The 22109-nt window shown below is 40.7% G+C and overlaps 1 protein-coding gene across 1 annotated transcript in view; it reads right to left on the reverse strand.

Annotated features, from left to right (window-relative positions):
* The window catches only part of LOC130473900 (ubiquinol-cytochrome-c reductase complex assembly factor 1), a 48537-nt gene that overhangs the window by 17195 nt on the left and 9233 nt on the right, over positions 1-22109 (reverse strand). The window contains exons 5-7 of the mRNA XM_056845531.1: positions 20462-20534; positions 17891-17948; positions 5939-6047 (exon numbers count right to left, since the gene is read on the reverse strand). Coding sequence (XP_056701509.1) covers positions 5939-6047; positions 17891-17948; positions 20462-20534 — 240 coding nt within the window. The remainder of the gene's footprint in view (positions 1-5938; positions 6048-17890; positions 17949-20461; positions 20535-22109) is intronic.

The raw sequence follows: 22109 nt of genomic DNA on the forward strand, positions 1-22109 counted from the left end.
GTATAAATAGCTCTACCGAAAATATAACAAAGACTTCATTGTACTCCATGGTGCAGAGCCAATAAATGAATTCAAGAGACACTTAGATGTGTTTCTGGAATAGGAGGGGCCTGAGTGGTCTGGTGGGAAAGCAGGAAAGTGGGATTAAGATAAATTAAAATGCGGTTGGCGTGTTGGGCTGGACGGCCCCTTCCTGCTCCTATCATCTTGTACAGCTTTTAAAAACAGGCTCAGCTACAAATCAGGATTTTACACTGAACAAACAAGTCTTGTGCGCTGTGGGATTAAGACTGTCCATGCACCATGTGAGCAATGTTTTTGTTAAAAAAAAAGATGTGCTTATTTGATGTTAGGAATGCTTATTTCAAATTTGATCCTCACATGTGTTTTTCCATAGCATTTAAATTTCTGAAGTGAGAGTTCTGAAGATTTGGTGCAGACACAAACATTAACTGGCATTTAGGGACTGGGGGCAGGTAGGGCTGCCAACAGGCCTGGAGAAAAATGCCCTGTTCCTTTAACGGAGGCTCACTATGTGGAAATGGGCAACTGTAGCTTTTTGTGGCATGGAGGTAAATATAGAATCCCATTAAGCCTACATTAAAAGAACAAGACATTTTTCTCCAGGCCTGTTGGGATTGTGTGGTCTTCCCAATTTTACCCCTCCTACATGCAAATTTTCTTTCTCCAACTCTATTGTAATCTAAATTGCCATTTCATGCAACCACCATCTATACAGGCTAAAATTAATCCAGGGATACTGGTTTTAATCTAGAATGAAACCTGGGAACCTGGTTTTAATCAAATACTCAGTCTTAGTTTAGGAGCACCCTGTGTTTCACTTTAATGCGGTTTTATGACACTTGTACATGACATCAACTTTTAGGAGAGGGGGACAGAGAGAATTCAAGCTTGGGAGGGGTGTGTGTGTGTGTGTGTTAAGTGCCGTCAAGTTGCTTCCGACTCATGGCAACCCTATGAATCAATGTCCTCCAAAACGAGAGGGGGGGCATAAAGCTTGAAATCCCATGTCAGTTTCCCGAAACATTATTTTTTTACATTTGAAGTGTTGGCTATGGCTACTCAATTTGATTCCATATACTAAGGTCTACTGGTGCATTTTTACAATTTAAGAATGAACAGAAGACTGTATTCTTTATCAAGTAATAATTTATCAAATTACAGCATCCAGGTTAGTCTAATGTTTGGGGGGTTTTGTGGAAGGTTTTTTTTTTTAGAAGTAATTAGATTATAAACTGTACATTCAGGGACTATTCAGCCCACAGCTCTCATTCACAGAGTGACTGAGTGGCTGGCACTTCAGAGAGCTCATGCCCGTCTGCTGGAAGACAGAAGGCAGAGACAAGGGCAGAGCTGGATCAAAAGGAAATATTTTATTGAGCCTAATGTTACTAACACGCTGAAACACTGTATCAAGCCAATTTTTATGCTTGTGACTTTTCTACCAAACTTAAAAACAAGTGGAAAAATCAAATAAAGAACATTGGTTAGCCACAAAGCTGAACACACCTGGCTGCATAACCACCAAAAGAAACTGACTTCATTAGTTCTAGGGGCAGCAGAGTAAAATTTATATATGAAATCTGCCTGCACCAGTAGAATTGCTGAGTCCAAAGACTTTCTTTCTGTTTTTACAGCTGTGTCAAGTTTTGGTTCTCAACTCTTGCCAACAATCAAGAGTGCTGAAGGAGCCCATGTTAAAGGGTCCCAAAAACGTTGCAGCCAAGATTCAGATTGAAACAATTTTAAGAGCCAGTCTATGAATTAATATACCATTTAAAATGGGGGTAAGCATAAATTTGAAGCATAAATGCAGCCTGTTGCTTTAGTTCAAGCTATGATCTCCCTATGTTTGTAATACCAGACAACACACAGTAAATTAAACAAAGATGCCAGAGATGAAAGATAATGATTTTAACATCCACCTTCCCATCAGCTACGTATGCTGGTTGCAATATTTCACTTGCTTCGCCTAGATATTGCATCGTTTTCATCTTCTCCAGCAAAATTGTTCTTCAAGAATATTCCAATCAATAGTGGGATTTTTTTTTTAGAAATAAATTTAACATAAAAATCTAATGGTGTGGGTTTCCCCCCCCCTTTGGTGCAACTGAATCCCTGTCAGTTATATCATTAATCTAATCATCCGTGATGGCTAAATAATTCACTGGTGTGAAATGGCCGATATATGCAACCGATGACAGTCAAAACTGACATATCCCAAATTAAACATTTGGAGATCAAAAGTCCCTCTGCTGTAGATTAGCAAATTCCATGAGATATAGTCTCCCCCTTTGGCCTAAAAGTATCATCGGTGTTAAGGAACAGACATTTATTCCAAGATGCAGTTTAAATCTTTTTGCCATTCAGAATTTAAAGAGGAAATCGTGCTCTTAAAAGAATACAAATTTTAAAAAAACTTAAAAAACAACAGGTTTGCTGGATAACAATTGACTAGATTCTCCTTCAGCCTAACCTACCACTTAGGGTTTTTCTAAAGGTACTATAAAATGGAGTGGAGAACTGTGGGTGTCCTCAGTTCCCTGTTGGAAAAAAATGCAATAGGTAAGTATAAATCAGGCAAGTGTAAGTATAAATCAGGCAAAGTGTTCTAACATTTCCTCTAGTTTCCGTAAGCCTCACCATGGTGTAATGGTTAAGAGTGGCGGACTCTAACCTGGAGAATGGGGTTTGTTTCCCCACTCCTCCACGTGAAGCCTGCTGAGTGACCTTGGGCCAGTCCCAGTTCTCTCAGAACTCTCTCACCCCCACCTACCTCACAAGGTTTCTGTTGTGGGGAGGGGAAGGGAAGGCAATTGTAAGCCGCTTTGAGACTCCTTAAAGGTAGAGAAAAAGTGGGGTATAAATACCGACTCTTCTTCTCAACTGATGTACTGTGCCTTTAAGGGGCAAAATATCACTCAATTAAAGAAGAAGATTTATAATGAACCAAGCTCTAAGGAACAGACCAAACAAATGTGACAATTTTGGTATAACTAAACAAGGTCTTATTCAGCATCACAGAAATGGAGGAGCAGAAGAAGAAAAAGTAGAAAAGAATGCAACCCTTGTCAAGGGCCCTGAAAAATTTACCACATGGACATGAACAGAGTATAGACACACTAAAATCTTGTTGTGCACAATTCCAAAATTATTACAGCTTACTATGCCAATGTAGCTAAAGCTAGTTATGACTAAACCCCATTTATGCCAAGCAGGATCTGAGATGCTACCACACCCCACAAAAAAAATCAATTTCTCGATCACTCATCATTCATCAACAATCCAACTTCCCCTCTTTAGACCTAATGCTTAAAAATAATTGCACCCAAATAGAGTTTTCAGCCACACACAGTCATCAAAACTAACGAGACAAGTCATTCCTGACACTACAAGTATAATTGCAGTCATAAGTGTTTGCAGAATGAAGCTTCTATGGGTTTGCAAGCTCTGGATCCCATACAGTGTCTGTGGAAGGGAGTTAATGGAGATGCATCTTTCACACCTCCCCCTCAGCAGCTGCCAGTCAGCGCAGAAATCGTGACGCCAGGCTTGGGAGATCAGAACAGACTAAAAGCCACACAAGAACAAGCAGCTTCGACAAGTTGGACGAAGCAGTTGAAATCACTCTTCTTGTATCAGCAGAACCTTTCTATGCTCTGACCAAGGCTTACTATACTTTGCTCGTGGGTGGCATCCTTTTCTTATAGTACACAGTGGATAATCTGAAGACATCTGAAGAGTCAAAAAGCAGACCCAAAATACAGTGATTCTATGACAGCTGTTAACAAATATGCGTTATGTGCAGGACTGCCAAGACGGAGGCTGGGTGGGGGACAAAATTCTGGGGGCTCAAGTCAGCAGGAGGGTCATACTGTATTCATGGAATGCATTTTTTTAAAATGTAATGCAGTTCTGATGGTAGCCACTAGGGGTGCAGGGAAGGCAGAGCACGGTAAAAAGCAGTATCTCTTAACTGCTGCTTTGGCCTTGTCACAGGAAACCCTTGCTTCTCAGATCCCGCTAAACCCATCAGCCAAGCCAGCACGGCAGCAAGGCAAGACCAGCCAGGCAAGCTATAGAAATTGCCAGGACTTTTTTGTTGTTGCCGTCAAGTCACATCTGACTCATGACAACCCTGGTGGGGCTTTCAAGGCGTCGTTCAGAGGTGGTTTGCCATCTCCTGCCTCCGTATCAAACCCCTGGTATTCCTTGGAGGTCTCCCATAGACATATTTGCCAGGGCCAACCCTGCTTAGCTTCTGAGATCTGACAAGATCAGGCTAGCCTGAGCTATCTAGGTCAGGGCATTGCCAGGATGCACTCCTAAAAACATTCTCTCCAGCAGTCTATGGTTTCCCTCTTCCTTTAGTTCCACTCAGCTGCTGGTCTGCCAGATTTTTAAGTGCATTGTCTTTTCCTACATTCTGCTAATTCTTTTCCACACTTTTCTCCTCCTTTGTTTTGCTCTCTTCCTTTCATGATCTATCCCTACTTCTAATCCCCCCCTTATTTTTTCAGTCTCTATTCCTTCTCATCCATCCTGGTTGGTAACTCAGTGGTGGAAAGTGCCATCAAATAGCAACCAACGTATGGCAACCTTGTAGGATTTTCAAGGCAAGATATATTCAGAGGTGGTTTGCTTAGCAACCCTGAACTTTCTTGGTGGCCTCCTATTCCAAAGAAGCCCAGAATTGCTATGTAGAGGCAGGCAATGGCAAACCCCATTTTTGTTTGTCTTTTGCCTTGAAAACCCTATGGGATTGCCATAAATTGTTTATGACTTAATGGCACTTCCCACCACCATTAGGCATATTGCTATAGTGTTAAACACTATACAAACTAGAGGTGGTAGGGGGAATGGCAAGTAAGAAGGTAAAAAAGCAGAGCAGAAGTTAACATGAATCATCAAGCGATTTCCCAGCAGGTGTGGACCAGCTCTTGATGGTGAGGTCACTCTTTCCAATCCACATCCCTCAGAGTAGATAGCTATAGAAGTTCTTCATTTATTCCTGTTTTGTCAAGGCTCTAGCACTGAAAGTGGGTTTCTAGCCCTAACTCTTGGAGAGCCCCATTGCAAATTGTTCTGGTGCCAACACTGTCAAAGTTAGGCTTTCCTAAACTGCAGGAAACAATAACTGAATGTGCAACATTGCCACTTCAAAATGCAGCCTTGTAAAGAGGCTGTGCCAACCAGACCATCTGTTCTTGGTACCCTCCTGACCCTGGCATTCCAGCATCTTGAAGCCACATGGGAAATGGCATATCTTAGAATGTGATGATCTCTCCACCCACAAGAATGGTATTCAGTGAAGTCATGGGAGGCATTCCCATATTCCCCTTGTGGCTGGAGGCTGTAGACAATCACTTCTTTATTTTTTAAATTTTATTTTTGCATTTATAACCCACGCTATCACATCTGCCCTACAATCCATTTTAAGTGCTTGACACCTAGCGGTTGTAGGCACATGGTCTTGTGCACACTAATTACTGTGCTATATTCAATGTGTACACTTTATACTGGTCAAAGACCGCAATAAATGTTATGAATATGAATGTGTACACTGCAACAGCTCTGACCTGGATGGCCCAAACTAGCCCTATCTTGTCAGATCTTGGAAAGTCAAGGTTGGCCTTGGTTAGAACTGGAATGGGAGACCACTAAGGAAGTCCAGGGTTGCTAAGATGGAAATTAAAGTTAGCTGTACTTGTTTAAAGGGACAGACCCACCAGTAACACCATCTGTCCACTGTCGTCCTACTCACAATTCTTCTGGGTGTATACAACAAGAGACATCTTAAGTGGCCTACTAAGACAATGGTTTGCTCCATCTGAATCCTGCTGGCTTTATGATGCACGAACAATAATAGACGGTTGAGGGATGACAACTGAGTCTCTGCCAGACGAAGATTACTTACTCCCATCACCTTGCCACGTTGCTCAAGGTCTTCCCACATAGAATGAACTATATAGCGACACATGTATTTCCCTGCTCGGCCCTCTTGCTTCAATCGTACTAAACACATCCTAGAAAAAAAGGGAAGGAAATTTGTTTGCCTTAACGATTCAGGGAATTTTAGGAGTTTGATAGTACAGGATATGAAAACGAGTAGGGAGAAAGTGACAGAGAACTGATGTATGTGTCTAAGAACACGGAGAAGGGATGTTCACTCAAGGCTTTGACTGAATTGTACTCACGCTCCTACAGCAGAATTGGTATCTAGATAATCAAAGAAGAGGCATGTATCCAACCTAAAGAACCTTCCTCCAATTTAGTGGGAAGAAAGGGCCACTTAAGTTGAGGAAGGCTTTGAATTTTGCTCAGTGGAGTGCGTAGGATCCATTCTACCAGCAGAGAAGAAACCAATCAGAGGGCCAAGCTACCCATAGCAGGTAGATTCATTTGTATATATTCACATTTCAAGCAGTAGATCTGACCCCTCCTGAGATGTTTAAGCTTTTCCCTGATTAGTGGGCTCCCATTTTAGCCAAACCATTTATTCAGATCAACCTAACTGGTGTTTTTTTCCCTCAGGGTGGAAACTGAATATTGCATTTCCAATACTTAAAAAGAGAAGCAAATCAGCCCCTCATAACTATAATCCAGTAAGTTTGTTGGGCACAGCCTCAAGACCATATAGTAAATATCTTCTACACAAGCTGGATGATTGGGAGGTTTCCAACCATGTTGTCCACCCTAAGCAAGCAGGCTTTAGAAAAGGGCAAAGTACAACCAATCATTGCCTAACTCTTTACCAACTAGCACTAAGGGTCCCACCAAATTTTTGTATGTGGCTTCTGTAGCTGTAACAACCTTCTTTGATTCAACTAATAGCAAGTGGGTTTGGCTGAAATTGGCAGGCACAAACATCAACAAGGGTCTACTGTTTGTTACAGGAACTCCACACCAGAAGTTTTACTAAAATAAAGATGGGCACCTCTGGCTCACTGATCTCACTGAGATCCCAATTACCAGAGGGATAAAAGAGGTGTGTGTTTGGGCCCCATCACTCTTCAATTTATATTTAAAGTTCATCATTGCGAGGTTACCAGGCCCTGAGTTTGTTCCACCTACTTTGAGTTCCTGTAAAATATCAATACTTTTATATGTGGACAATATTGAACTAGGCAACTACTGCACAGTCCTTAAATATTAACTATGCTAAGACCAAAGTGATGGTCTTTAGAAAAGCCCTTGTCAATTTAAGTCGACCATAGATGGCACCCCAATAGATCAATGTAGCACCTTTAGATACCTTGGGTAACTTTTAGTGAAACTCTGTCTTGGAGGGCCAATTTGGTGATCACCAGATCTACAAAATATTGTTGAAGGCTTTCACGGTCAGAGTTCATTGGTTCTTGTGGGTTATCTGGGCTGTGTAACCGTGGCCTTGGTATTTTCTTTCCTGACGTTTCACCAGCAGCTATGGCAGGCATCTTCAGAGGAGTAACACTGAAGGACAGTGTCTCAGAGAGACACTTTACCCAGAGCCTAGAACCAAATTACTCCTCTGAAGATGCCTGCGACAGCTGCTGGCAAAACGTCAGGAAAGAAAATACCAAGACCACGGTTACACAGCCCGGATAACCCACAAGAACCAGATCTACAGTTCTAAGAATCATAGGTGCTATTCTGAAACTTTACAGCATGAAGGTCTTGATTGACCCAGCTCTGAAATTATACCAGAGTAAGGCTGTCCCACAACTTTTGTAGGGAGTAGAGGTTTGGGGCTGGAATCATCCACTGGACAGGATGAACAGGAGTTCATCCAAAATATCTCTTTAAAGAGAATTTTAGCCCTGCCCAGAGGCACTCCAGTGACTCTGATGCAGGCAGAACTTGGTTTGCCTTCAATCAGGGCCCATGTACATATCATCATGTTTAAAAAGGTAAAGGTCCCCTGTGCAAGCACCGGGTCATTCCTGACCCATGGGGTGAAGTCACATCCTGACGTTTACTAGGCAGACTTGGTTTACGGGGTGGTTTGCCAATGCCTTCCCCAGTCATCTTCCCTTTACCCCCAGGAAGCTGGGTACTCATTTTACCAACCTCGGGAGGATGGAAGGCTGAGTCAACTTAGAGCCGGCTACCTGAAACCAACTTCCGTCAGGATCGAACTCAGGTCATGAGCAGAGCTTGGACTGCAGTACTGCAGCTTACCCCTCTGCACCACAGGGCTCCTATCATCATGTTTACATCCCAGAGAAAGTGAAAGAATGACACTACTAGTCTATTATGCAGGCAGTGTCTTATAATGATGCAGAAAGATGCTGCCTAGGTAGCTTGCTTCAATACTCTTCACTGCTACTTCATATCAGATGATACCCAGGGTGTCCCTATGGTTGGTACCAATATTCAGGTCTGAATGCTCAAGTTTGATGCAGTTCCAGATAGATAACAGATTTCTTACTCCAAATTTCCCCTCTGATTTAAATTGATCAAAAGGGACCACATCAGAGCCTCCTATCTGTCCAGCCTTCACACCTGTTTGGTTCCAAACAATTTCAACAGCTTTGCTAGATGGTTGCTACTCAACAAAATAGTCTGCTTTGTGCTTATGGTTTTGCAGATATCCAATTTAGGAGAATTCGCATCATTATATTCTGTCTTGCGCTCTTTACCCAGAGCCTAGAACCAAATTACTTGCAGTGCTCTTGAAAGGGTTCAACTCCTCTTTGGAAGCAGAGAAGCTGACTTTTCTTCTCTCCGATACTGACTTGCTCATTTTATACAGAGTGTCGTTTGCTTGGCAGCCAAGAAAAGTCGTATCTGACAGATGAAATGATTTAACATGACAGGCACTTTCAGATCTGGTTATTTTAATGATGTTATTTATGTTTTATGCTTTTTATGATCCATTGTAATGGCCTTTGGCTATATATGATTAATGCTACCATGAACTGAAAACACATCGGTTAAATCCTACCCTCTTCTTCCCCTGCTGTGCTCCATTGTTTTAATAGTTTTTCATCCCACTTGGCTCCCTTCTGGTATCATAGCTGAGAGATGCATATACGATCAAATGGAATTCAATAAATTAATAGTGCTGGATAATCCCTCCCAGCATTATTACTTATTTAATTAGATTTCTACCCTGCCCTCAATCCCCAGTCAAAGCCAGGCTCAGGGCGGCTACAGTCTGGAGAACGCCCAGGTATTAGTGATATGGATTACCAGAATATGTATGCGCTGGCAAGTAGACCTTGTTCACCTTTAACCTTAGATATAAAGTTCCCAGTACTTGTACAAACTATTTAAGAATATTAAGTGTACCAAAATCAAGGAGAATTTTTACAACAGCATGTTGTAATGTTTTGCCATCAGCAATCCTCGAGGGTCATTACAAAGACTTCAAGTGCTCAACTGTGTCCATGTGGTACAAGGGTGACAGAGACCATGGCTCATGTGTTGTTATTTTGTAATTACTATAAAGGAGTCAGAGATGAAGTAGATTGGTGTGGTGCAGTACTTAAGAGTGTTGGACTAGGACTCGAACAACTGGGTTTGAATCCCCGCTCTGCCACAGAAGCTCACCAGGGATCTTTGGCCCCTCTCTATCTCACAAGCTGGTTGTTATGAGGATACAGTGGAAGAGGAGCAAACAATGAGATAAGTTGTTTTGGGTGTTCTGACTGGGGGAAACGTGGGATATAAATAATTGCTCCATTCTTGGCTGAAGTATCAGGCCTTTCAGCAGAAGAGCAAGTTGTCCTTTTTCTTGCTGTGGCAAAGGTACATATTTTTAAAATATAGCTATTGAGACTAGATCTTGGATGCTGAAAGAACAGTTAACCAAACAAGTACTATAATTTGTTTTAATGATTGTATTACCAAAAGGTCTGTTGACCATATAATAAAGATGATCACTCTGAGAAAGAAAGGTAACATTTGCCTCTGATAGATTTAATCATAGCCTTGGGTTTCGCATTCTTCCCAAAGGAATCCTAATACTGATATCATCCGCGAATCCTGGCAGTCTCTCTTACTTTCCTATAAGGCACCTAGAACAATGGTTAAGTCTTTAAGTGGCAGCTGATATCTGTAGATACTACAAATACTGTTTTGGTCCTTTCCCATTCACCTTCCTGAAAAAAATATCCTTCAACAATACCGAGGATTGTACGCTCTTGGGAAACTTGTTGCAGGCTAAGTACCTCTAATGGCACTGAATACCATCACATAATAGGATCAAAAAGCACCAAAGATGATAAGCATGTCGTGAAAATCAAGTATTTTTCATATTATACTTAGTCCAATGCCTGAAAGGACACTGTGTATTTGTATGTATAAGCGTTGTCACAGAACAGTTCAGCAGCACCCTGAGTGAGGTCATGGAATTCTGAAGTTTATTTTTTTTAAAGGTACCTTGTTACAAGAACTGCCATTTGAGGTTAAAATGACATAGACTTTCTTAGACTATAAGCTTTCTAATTAGATCAACACAGCTGCAAAACCTTTTATTGTTTACCATAAGACCCTACTTTATAAGATATTCAGTTATTCACCTATGAAACTATCATTGACTTTAAGGAAGTTTTGCTTTAGAGATCTGATTTTTTTTAAGTAAGAAAAGGGCCATTTTAATAGTACCTTAGAAACCATTTCCACAGCAGCTTGCTTCTATTTGCTTCATTATTGTTATGCACAAGCATCTTTTCCAAATTCGCAAAACAAATATTTATGCCACATGTCTGCTTGCCATCATGAAATAATTTTTACCATTGAGTTTACTTAGGGGATTATTTTCTGATGCAAATAAAACATGTTTATTTTTATGCCAGTCAATTGTGAATTCCCTGCTAATATCTATAATTTGACATTACGTATTTCTTTCCTACTTTATAGTGCTGTTCTAGAGCTATATTTTTCACTGCTGCCTTACCCTCTTAACCAAGGTAATTTTAACATTGCATCATCTTTTGCAACTGTGTTAATTACAGCATTTTTTCATTTAGTAATAACAACTTCTCTCCTTCAACTTTATTTCAAAACTGAGCATTTTAAAATTCCCTTTTAAAATTTATTCTCTCCCCCAATGGATTCTTTGCACATATCAATATTTTTTTACTCATTTGTCAGGTGTAATGTCCCACATTCCTCTAATTCTATGGAATTTGGACTATTCTCTCTGGAATCTTTTCCTGTTCAATTTCCCCTTATGAATTGATTAATTTATTTAAAGTCTCTGTACACTTTAATTCATGCTATAGTATTTCCCACTACTATGTAGGGGTGTAAAAGTTGGACAGGAAGAAAGTTGATTAGTTTGAAATACAGTATTGGAGGAGAGTTTTATGGATACCATGGACTGCAAAAAGACAAATCAGTGGGTTCTAGATCAAATCAAGCCTAAACTCTCCCTAGAAGCTAAAATGACTAAACTGAGGCTATCGTACTTTAGTCACATTATGAGAGACTCACTGGAAAAGACAATAATGCTAGGAAAAGGGAAGGCAGCAGGAAAAGAGGAAGACCAAACATGAGATGGATTGACTCCATAAAGGAAGCCACAGCCCTCAGCCTGCAAGAGCTGAGCAATGCAGTTAACGATAGGACATTCTGGAGGACATTAATTCATAGGGTTGCCATAAGTCGGAAGTGACTTGACGGCACTTAACACACACACACTTTAACCAAGCCACAACTGATCATCTTGTTATGAATAGAGCCCAGTATTCAGATAGATATCTATGCAAGCACAAGAATGGAATTAATGCATGCAATCTGTGTCATGCAGAAGCATTCACTCTTCTGCCTTCTTAAATCCTGGGATTTGACTGCATACCCGCATATCTGCATAAATGGACTGCATACCTGCATAAATTACTCTGGGAATTTGTCAGAGCAGGCCTAGAGGCAGAGGAGCCAAATCTGTGCTGAATTCTCCTTCATGGCATTGCATCTATGCCAGAAGTTCCTAGAGCTCCCACTTGATCTAGCTTGTCATCCATTTCCTTCATTTCATAGGTCTTTCCCTCTCCCATTCAGAACACAATTTCTCTCTGTTGCTCCACTGCCCATATCATCATCTTTGCTCATCACCTTGAACACATTTTTATGCTAACTTCTATTGGCTACCATTACCGAGGAAGACTACAATGGCAAACCACCTCTGCTTCTCACTTGCCCTGAAAGCCCCTCGGCTGTGACTTGATGGCATTACGTACACACACACACACACACACACACACACACACACACACACACACACAAAGTAACTAACTAAATGAATATGAGTGCAATGGTGTTCACGGATGGTTCTTTCCTGGACTTTACCCCTTCTCTCAGTTCTCTTCTGAAAAAGATGATGCTTGGATGCAAAATCCACAGTAGTAGTACTGTTGGGGTGGGGTGTGTGAACAGGGAAGGCTCCATTCTTGCTCCAATTGATTTCTTTGTGCCAGTGAAAGCACTGCTGATGGAAACGGAAGGGGGAAGACAATTTTGTTTGCTCCTCCTCACTACAGCTCTAGCAGCTGTGCAAGTCTGATCCATGCCACTGCTTTAACTGTTAATTGGTGTGTACATCTACAAGCACCACAAGACATTGTAGGGTACCAAAAAGATGTGAAAAAACCATCATTTACATTTTTGTGTTGTGGCACAAACACCTGGCAACTGATATGCATCTGCATTAATGTCAGGTAAGGACAGGGTAGCCTGATCTTGCCTGATCTCGGAAGCTAAGCAGGGTCAGTCCTGGTTAGTATTTGGATGGGAGACCTCCAATAAATTCCAAGGTCTCTACGGAGAGGAAGGCAATGGCAAACCACCTCTGTTAGTCTCCTGCCTTGAAAACCCTATGGGGGCGCCATAGGTCAGCGCCGACTTGACAGTACTTTATACATACACACAGGTGTGGTTTTCAGGACAAACCTATTCAGATACACTCCAGTTGAAATCAATGTGTAAGCATGAACAATGCAATTTTTTGCAAAATTATTCCACTTCAATTCTGCAGTTCTGCAAAAAATTGCCTTGTTCATCACATAAATGCTCATACTCTAATATCCCTACTTGGTTTTTGCCAGGTCAGACTTCATGGACAAAATATTCACATGATTTCTCACCAAACTCTCATCAACTGTGCAAAGTTTGCATCTAAAACAAGTCACTCTTGCCCACTGAAGCAGAAACCTACTCAGTTACTCCTCAAACTTCTCTAGATTATGTGTGGGATCCAGGCTAACGTTCCCATGGGCACAAGAAGATTTGACTCTCGATAGTTTGAATAATCAAACTAGCTTACAATCACCTTCCCTTCCCCTCCCTACAACAGACACCCTGTGAGGTAGGTGGGGCTGAGACAGTGTGACTAGCCCAAGGTCGCCCAGCTGGCTTCATGTGTAGGAGTGGGGAAACCAACCCGGTTCACCAGATTAGAGTCTGCCACTCATGTGGAGGAGTGGGGAATCAAACCCAGTTCCCCATATTAGAGCCCACCGCTCCAAACCACAGCTCTTAACCACTACACCACGCTGGGACTTGTCCTGCCTTCCTCATCCTGCAGCCCAAACAGAAACAGTATTTGGGGGGACATTTCAGGCTGCCACGTGCGGCAGGAGGGGGGAGGCAGAACAATCATATTCTGCAGGCAGAGGTCCTTGCACCCGTGGAAATTGTGCTCTGGATCCAAGCCATGATGGTTACAGTGACAGTGCTGGGTGAAGCAATACTCTCCTGGGCTTTTTAGGAGAGAAATTAAGACTCTCCAATGAACTGCCACAATTGTCCATTCCTTTGCTTCGCATATGTGGAAGAGGTGAACGTCTGGGAGTTGCACTACAACACTGACGAAGCGCTGAGGTGGCCTCCAGTCGGTGTCTTCAGCTTTAGGCCAAAGGCACAGCCGGAGCGGAAATGAAGAGAACACAGGAGTAATTGCTAGAATGACTAAAGCACCGTCTCCTTGAAGTCTGTAATTAGCTGAAAGGACGCCAGAATTATTTGGAAGGTGTTCAAGATTTTTGAAAGATACAACCACAGCAATTAGTTTTGCTGCCTTCTGCTGGGATTACTACCTGCAGGGCTAGCTGTGGGTGATCCTGCTGGTTTCAACAGCAGCTATTAAGGATCATCATTCAGTGAAGCACCCGACAGGAAATTATAGGACAGAGGAAGCAATCAGATAGCTCACTGCTGGGTGGGGAGTGAAGGGGGATTTCTGTAATGAAGATTATCATTACTGAAGCCTGCATTTTTTAATACAGTTAAAGATTTAGTTTAGTAAATAGTGGGGACAGGATTTAATCAACGGGGGTGCACACATTTATTTAGGAAGCTATGAAAAAGGAAATATTTAAAATGGCCCTTTTATTAATGAAAGGTCTTTTTAAATTAAGTTGCAAGTATTTATATATTTTATATATTAAAGGCATCTCCATTTAGATTCTGGCTCTGGGCAAGTTTATTTAAATCTAAACAAATCACATGATTCAATGGGGAATTCTTCCATTGGTCAACAGACCTAGTATTTTACTGAAGATGTGAGAAGAGAAGAAAGCAACGATGCAATCCTATTAACACTTACCTGGGATCAAGCCCCATTGTCCACAGCGGGACTTACTCCCTAGTAACGCTGTACAAGACTGCACCGTAAACTGATAAAAGCAGGAAGCTTTTCAACTGAAGTGCTCACAGCAATTTCCCCCATATCTATTCTGATAAAGGATTTTATTAAATATTGTCGAAGGCTTTCACGGTCAGAGTTCATTGGTTCTTGTAGGTTATCCGGGCTGTGTAACCGTGGTCTTGGAATTTTCTTTCTGACGTTTCGCCAGCTGTGGCAGGCATCTTCAGAGTAGTAACACTGAAGGACAGTGTCTCTCAGTGTCAAGTGTGTAGGAAGAGTCAGAGAGGGGTTGGGTTTGAGCTGAGTACTGTCCTGCAGAAGTAATGTGCTAATCATTGTCCTGTAAGTATCAAGATAATGTACTAATGAGGATGTGGTATGTTAATATGGAACCATTGTATCCTGATCTGTTAATGTGTGAAATCCAAAGCTAATCTGCATGGCTATTGTTGACTGTAGCCTTTGTTAGTCTGGAGGTTTTTCAGGGCAGGAAGCCAAGCCTTATTAATTCTTAAACTCTCTTCTTTTCTGTTAAAGTTGTGCTGATGTTTATGAATTTCAATGGCTTCTCTGTGCAATCTGGAGAAGTTTACATCGGGACCACAAAACGCAGCATACAAACAAGGATAAAAGAACATGAAAGATACTGCAGACTTGGCCAACCTGAGAAATCAGCAGTGGCTGAACATGGACTGACACAAACAGGACACAGGGTCTTATTCCAAGACACTGAAAGACTGGACAATTCTACCAACTATTTTGTCAGATTGCACAGAGAAGCCATTGAAATTCATAAACATCAACACAACTTTAACAGACAAGAAGAGAGTTTAAGAATGAATAAGGCTTGGCTTCCTGCCCTGAAAAACCTCCAGACTAACAAAGGCTACAGTCAACAATAGCCATGCAGCTTTCACACATTACCAGATCATTTCAGGATACAATGCTTCCATATTAACATACCACACTCTCATTAGTACATTATCTTGATACTTACAGGACAATGATTAGCACATTACTTCTGCAGGACAGTACTCAGCTCAAACCCAACCCCTCTCTGACTCTTCCTACACACTTGACACTGAGAGACACTGTCCTTCAGTGTTACTACTCTGAAGATGCCTGCCACAGCTGCTGGCGAAACGTCAGGAAAGAAAATTCCAAGACCACGGTTACACAGCCCGGATAACCTACAAGAACCAATGATTTTATTAAATGTTCTCATTAGACCCATGCAGTATAGTTCAAGCTGGATTCAGAAAAGGAAGAGGCACTAGAGATCATATTACAAATATATGCTGGTTACTGGAGCATACGAGAGAATTTCAGAAGAAAATCAGCTTGTGTTTCATAGATTACAGCAAAGCCTTTGACTATGTGGATCATGAAAAGCTATGGCTGGTTTAAAAGGAAATGGGTGTGCCACTACATCTGATCGTTTTGATTTGCAACCTGTACTCTGGACAAGAGGCCACAGTTAAAACAGAATATGGAGAAATGGAATGGTTTCCAATTGGCAAAGGTGTTAGACAAGGATGTATTTTATCTCTATCTCTTCAATATATTTGTACAACATATAATCAGGAAAACTGGATTAGATTTAGATGAAGGTGGAGTGAAAATTGGAGGGAGGAACATTAACAATTTGAGATATGCCGATGATACTACATTACTGGCAGAAAATAGCAAAGACTAGAAAAGACTACTGATGAAAGTTAAAAGAAAAAGTGGCAAAGCAGGACTACAACTGAACATCAAGAAGACAAAGGTAATGACTACAGGAGAATTACACAACTTTAAGGATGACAATGAGGAAACTTGAAATTGTTGAAGACTTTCTATTTCTTGGCTCCACCATCAACCAAAAGGGAGACTGCAGCCAAGAAATCAGGAGATTGAGACTGGGAAGGGCAGCCATGAAGGAGCTACAAAAGATTCTGAAGTGTAAGGATGTGTCACTGGCCACCAAGACTAGATTAATTCATGCCATCATATTCCCAATTACTATGTATGGGTGTGAAAGCTGGACATTGAAGAAAGCGGATAAGAAGAAAGTAGATTCCTTTGAAATGTGGTGTTGGAGGAGAGTGTTACGGATACCGTGGACTGCCAAAAAACAAATCCGTGGGTTATAGATCAAATCAAGCCTGAACTGACCCTAGAAGCTAAAATGACTAAACTGAGGCTATTGTATTTTGGTCACATTATGAGAAGACAAGAGTCAATGGAAAAGACAGTCATGCTAGGAAAAGTTGAGGGCAGCAGGAAAAGAGGAAGACCCAAAAAGAGATGGATTGACTCAATAAAGGAAGCCATAGCCCTCAATTTGCAAGATCTGAGCAAGGCTGTCAAAGATAGGACATTTTGGAGGACGTTGATTCATAGGGTCGCCATGAGTCTCAAGCGACTTGATGGCACTTAACACACACACAGTGTAATTCATCTTTCAGATGACTTCTGAATAACTTTTCTCCTGCAAGCTAATGAGATTCACTGCCAATATGAAGTTCTTGTTACACGTCAGAACTTATAAATAAGACTGGACAACGATACAGAAAAAAACCCACACCAACTGGAGCCAGTGGCTCTTTTTTCTTCAGCGATACCCTTCGTCTCAAATGTCTATACAAGTTATGTTGGTAGGCTTAAATTTAGGGCTATTTAGCTTCCAGAGAGGCAAATGGAAAAATAATCTACTTTCTTCTGCATCACATTTATATCATTTTGACCTTTTCAAACAGGTAACTTCAGATGTAGATTTTGTCTAATTATTTTTCTTGGCTAGTTATTTAATAAATGAAAGGAAAACTAACTTTCTGAGGTGTTAAATATTTCACATGCAACCAATCTGGTGTTCGCTTAATCTGCAGGTACATTTTAGAGGTGCAAATGTAAATGTCAATGATATAATTTGTTAAAGGCTTCTGACAACCAGTGAGTAAAGTCACCACAAGTTCTCACAATTCAAACCACTTTTACGTAAATGTGAGCTTTTCCTAAAACAGCTAAATAAGAGACCTTTCCATCCAAGCTAAATGAAGCTTTTAAAAGATACTCCTAGCAGTAGCTTTTCCACTACTAAGGTTTAAAAACCACTACAAATATTAGGCTTTTTTGACTTTTTTTTTTGTTAAAAGCTGGTTACAAGTTAGTACTATTAAATCTAGTATTTTTGTCACCAGCAGGGACAGTCTCCTCTTTCGCAAGGGAAGCCTGCAACATGAAGCAAACAAATTTTAAAGGTATGTAAACCCTGCAATTTGCAGAAAATACAGATTTTAAATACTTTTCACTTACCAGACATGAAGTTGTGCTATTAAAAACCATGAATTCAATGTATCAGGCATCTGAAATTCTTAAAAAAAACAACAAAAAAACAAAAACAATTGTAAGCATTTTTCCATTACTTGCTTCACTTTTTAAAAAATCCAAATTAAATGGTCTGCATCTAACCCCTCCCCACCCCCACTCTTTCCAGTGTCCAAGCAGAAAGAGTTCATGCACATACTGAGGGGAAGGCGCAATATGTACTTCTGGGAATAGCCCCTGGCACTCTTGAAGGTCCTACTGACCTTGGAAGGACTTTTTCAGGGGATAAAGATGCCAGTTGCTGGAAGAAGCAGCTGAAATGCTCCCATATACAAGCAAAACACTGAATATTAATCCTGGCCACTGATGTTAAGTACTAGGCCAAGACAGCTAGATAAAGGAGAATCAAAAGCCTGCAAATAAATGGCCATGTGTCTATCAGATTTTGGGAGAGATAATATACTATGTTCTTAGCAGAATATCACGAAAGGCATGTAGATGCTGCTTCTAATGGGGCTTCTCAACACCAAAGTAGCTCTCCAACCTCTAGCTAGGGTTTCTAGGTGCCACCGGCGGGAGATGGGGGGTAGGGTTGCCAGATCCAGGTTGGAAAACTCCTGGAGATTTGGGGATGGAGCCTGGGGAGGACAGGGACCTCAGTGGGGTACGATGCCATGGAGTCCACCCTCCAAAGCATCCGTTTTCTCCAGGAGAACTGATCTCTGTAAGTCTGGAGATGAGGTGTAATTCAGGGGATCCCCAGGTCCCACCTGGAGGCTGGCATCCCTAGCACTGGACCAGCTGGTCACCAGCAAGAAATGTTTGAAGTTCGGACCTGTTTGTCTGAACAGAATGCCACTTTAGCAGTTCTAGTACAAGCTGCCTCTTTCACTACAGCATCAAAAGCAGCAATTAGAACTGCACAGTAAGCATTTTAACTAGTGCTCAAACAACTAAAGACCACGGAGGTGGAGGAGGAGAACAAGCGTATTGACTTTAACAATATAGTTATGGGCACTAAGATATCAGAAGAGTTGGTTTTTATATGCCTACTTTCTCTACCACTTTAAGGAAGAATCAAAGCGGCTTACAATCACCTTCCCTTCCCCGCCCCACAACAGACACGCTGTGAGGTAGGTGGGGCTGAGAAAGTTCGGAGAGAACTGTGACTAGCCCAAGGTCACCCAGCTGGCTTCATGTGCAGGAGTGGGGAAACAAATCTAGTTTGCCAGATTAGCCTCTGCCCCTCGTGTGGAGGAGTGGGGAATCAAACCTGGTTCTCAAGATCAGAGTCCACCACTCCAAACCACCACCCTTAACCACTACTCCACGCTGGCTCTCCCACCATAGAAATCAAAGTTTTTAAAATATAGCAAGCACGAAATGAAATATAAACATCATGATTCAAATGCTTTAATACTAATAAAAATATCAATAAACTAAGCCTCTTCAAATAAAAACTGTTATCAATTAAGATATTATGCTTTTTTTGCTCTGTCCCCCACCCAGATTAACACAGCTGTCTATATTTTGTGTTATACGTTGCCACAATAAGCATCCTGGGGGCTCTGAAGTTGAGCATCCATTTCCTTCTCTACCCTGAAAGATTCTGACATCCAGATTACAAACAGTAAAATTTACTCTTAATAAATAATTGAAATGAAAAATATTGACCACCTGAATCTTTGGCACCTTACAATACAAGTGTCATAAGTTCTATTGCATCACAGTGTGGCAACAATACTAGATTTCATGTGATCAAGTTTTCAAGACAAAAACATCTCATACGGAGACTGGTGGGATTGAACCAGCACTTGGCAATACTAGCAACAACAAAACGTGGCTAACATTTATTTCAATGGGCTTAGACTGGAGTAACTCTCTTTAGGATTGCACTGTAAAGTCCATCCCTACATACCTCTTTTCATACACCTGCTATTAAAGATTCCTGGTCATCTCCTCAGTTATTTATTATTCACCAAACTATCTTTTGACTGCTCTATAAGCTCAAAAGAACTTAGCTAACTCGCTGCTAATTGCAGATTTATATTACGTACTCTTGTAATAACAGAATTAAGGATACCTTAATGCTCCATGCTACTTAGAAGAGCTGAAAAATAAATTGAGCATGCAAGAATGGCTACAAGGAAGGGAAAAACGATGCCTGGATTATTTTTAAACAATGAAAACTGCAAGCTTTTCATATTCATTGGTATTTTGCTTTAAGAAGATATTGATCAGACCAAAATGACCTGTTTATTCTTCTTTTCAATAAACAATGTGATGATGTAATTTTGTTTGTTTCACTATTTCTTTCGGGAGACAGAATGAACAGTCACATTTTGTGGACTGGGTTTAAATATACATGCTTAGGAAGACAAGAACAAGGTTTGATTAATCTTGCTCAATCGAAGGGAGCAATCCTAAGCAGGACAACTCATAAATAAGTCCCTTTTGATTCAATGGGGCTTACTCCCCGGAAAGTATCTTTAGGATTGCAGCCATAATCTCAAAGAGAAGAATAGGTGAGGCCAGGTTGGGTGGGGGGGAGAAACTTACTGTTAAAGAACTCCTCATAATCTGTTTTCTCCACACAGCATGTGTACATGCGCAATGCTGCTATTTTAATTTTCTGGAAAAGAAAAGTAATTACCTTTAATATTTATCCCACAGGTGTAATGTTCCTGTGCTTTTATTAATCATGCAAGCATTCTATACTCTTCCATAATCAAAATTATATGTGTCAGGGATACACTGATCTCTAATAAAACCAACAGATCTCAAAAAACCATTTGTAAAACTAGTGATGCAGATGAGCTTGATGTCTTTTGAAATCCTCAGGTGGTTTACATGTTGGGTATATTGCACATTCTCTCCTACTCAAAATGCACCACAATATTAAAACATTTATCTCAGGCAAAAGACACTGTCACACTTTTGACAGAATATTTTAATAGTCTAGCAAGTAACCCACCTTTTCACCAACCTGCCGTGTTTCCGAGTGCAGTTAATCTCAGCAGCCATTAGGTTAGATTCAAAGACATTAGGTTGGATTCCACCAACAGTGCAATCCCGTGCAGAGTTATACCCATTAAATTTACTTACTTTAACAGACTTAGAGAGACTTAACTCTGCTAAGGATTGCACTGTAAGATTCGCCTTTAGCAGAAAGGAGTCTTTGGATCCAATCCGGTTTATTTGCTACATCTAAATTCAGTTTATGAAGACTCTGAATAACATTAAGCATTTACAAACATTATATACCATCTGCACATCTGATTATGATCATGTAAATATTTTTATTCATGTCTAGGATCTAAGCCTTCCAAGCCAAAATTATATAGAATTTTAAACATCTCGATGGTCATTCACTGGATCCTATTTATTCATTCAGCTAAACAGCCTGTTAAGGAAGGTATTTAGTAGAACTGGCAAAATATATCTTCAAACCTGCCCTGGCTACTGGCCACAATCCCCTTTTGCTCCAGGAAATAACAACTTGCAGGTTTATTATTTGTTCTAACAATTTCCTGGGCAGTAAATATTATGTTATTCATGGTTCTTCCAATACTCTGATTCCCTTTCCACCTTCTTTCCAAGAAGTTCAAGCCAGGTTCTCAGGTCATGTGCACAGATCCACAAATCAGTTTTCAAAGAGTGTTTTAGTGAGCCTCCCTAAAAAAAAAGCATTGTTCAAACAACTGCAAGACTATGTAAACCAAAAGAAAAAGCAAGGCAACTCATCTGATGGTATTCTTCCATTTAAGTTTTGGGAAAAGAATCAGTGTTGTAAGAAGAATTGTATGGCAGAATGATGCTTGCAGAGATAAAAAAACATCACAGGCTAATGCACTGATTCTTTGGGATATTAGTCTCTTGTTAAACATAATTCAGGAATATAAAAGTACTTTAAAATCTAAACGCTGAATTCACATTTTACAGTTTGTCAACTGAGCCCACCAACACACACAAAAAGAACTGGTAAAAGTTTCACAGTTATAGAAATAAGAGAAGATAAATGATTTGCTCAATATTATGATGGCAGTGAAATCTCAAACCATTGTCGGTTAGGCAACGTGACTGACTGAGGACGTGGAAAATGCATGTTCACCTGCAAGAGGACCTGCAAACAAGTGAACTAGTTGAGCTTCTGTCTGCTTCTCCTGGAATTTTCTTTTAAACAAAGGATAGATGTATTGTTGCAATT

This window comes from Euleptes europaea, chromosome 2 (assembly GCF_029931775.1).
Source record: "Euleptes europaea isolate rEulEur1 chromosome 2, rEulEur1.hap1, whole genome shotgun sequence".
Classification (NCBI taxonomy): domain Eukaryota; kingdom Metazoa; phylum Chordata; class Lepidosauria; order Squamata; family Sphaerodactylidae; genus Euleptes; species Euleptes europaea.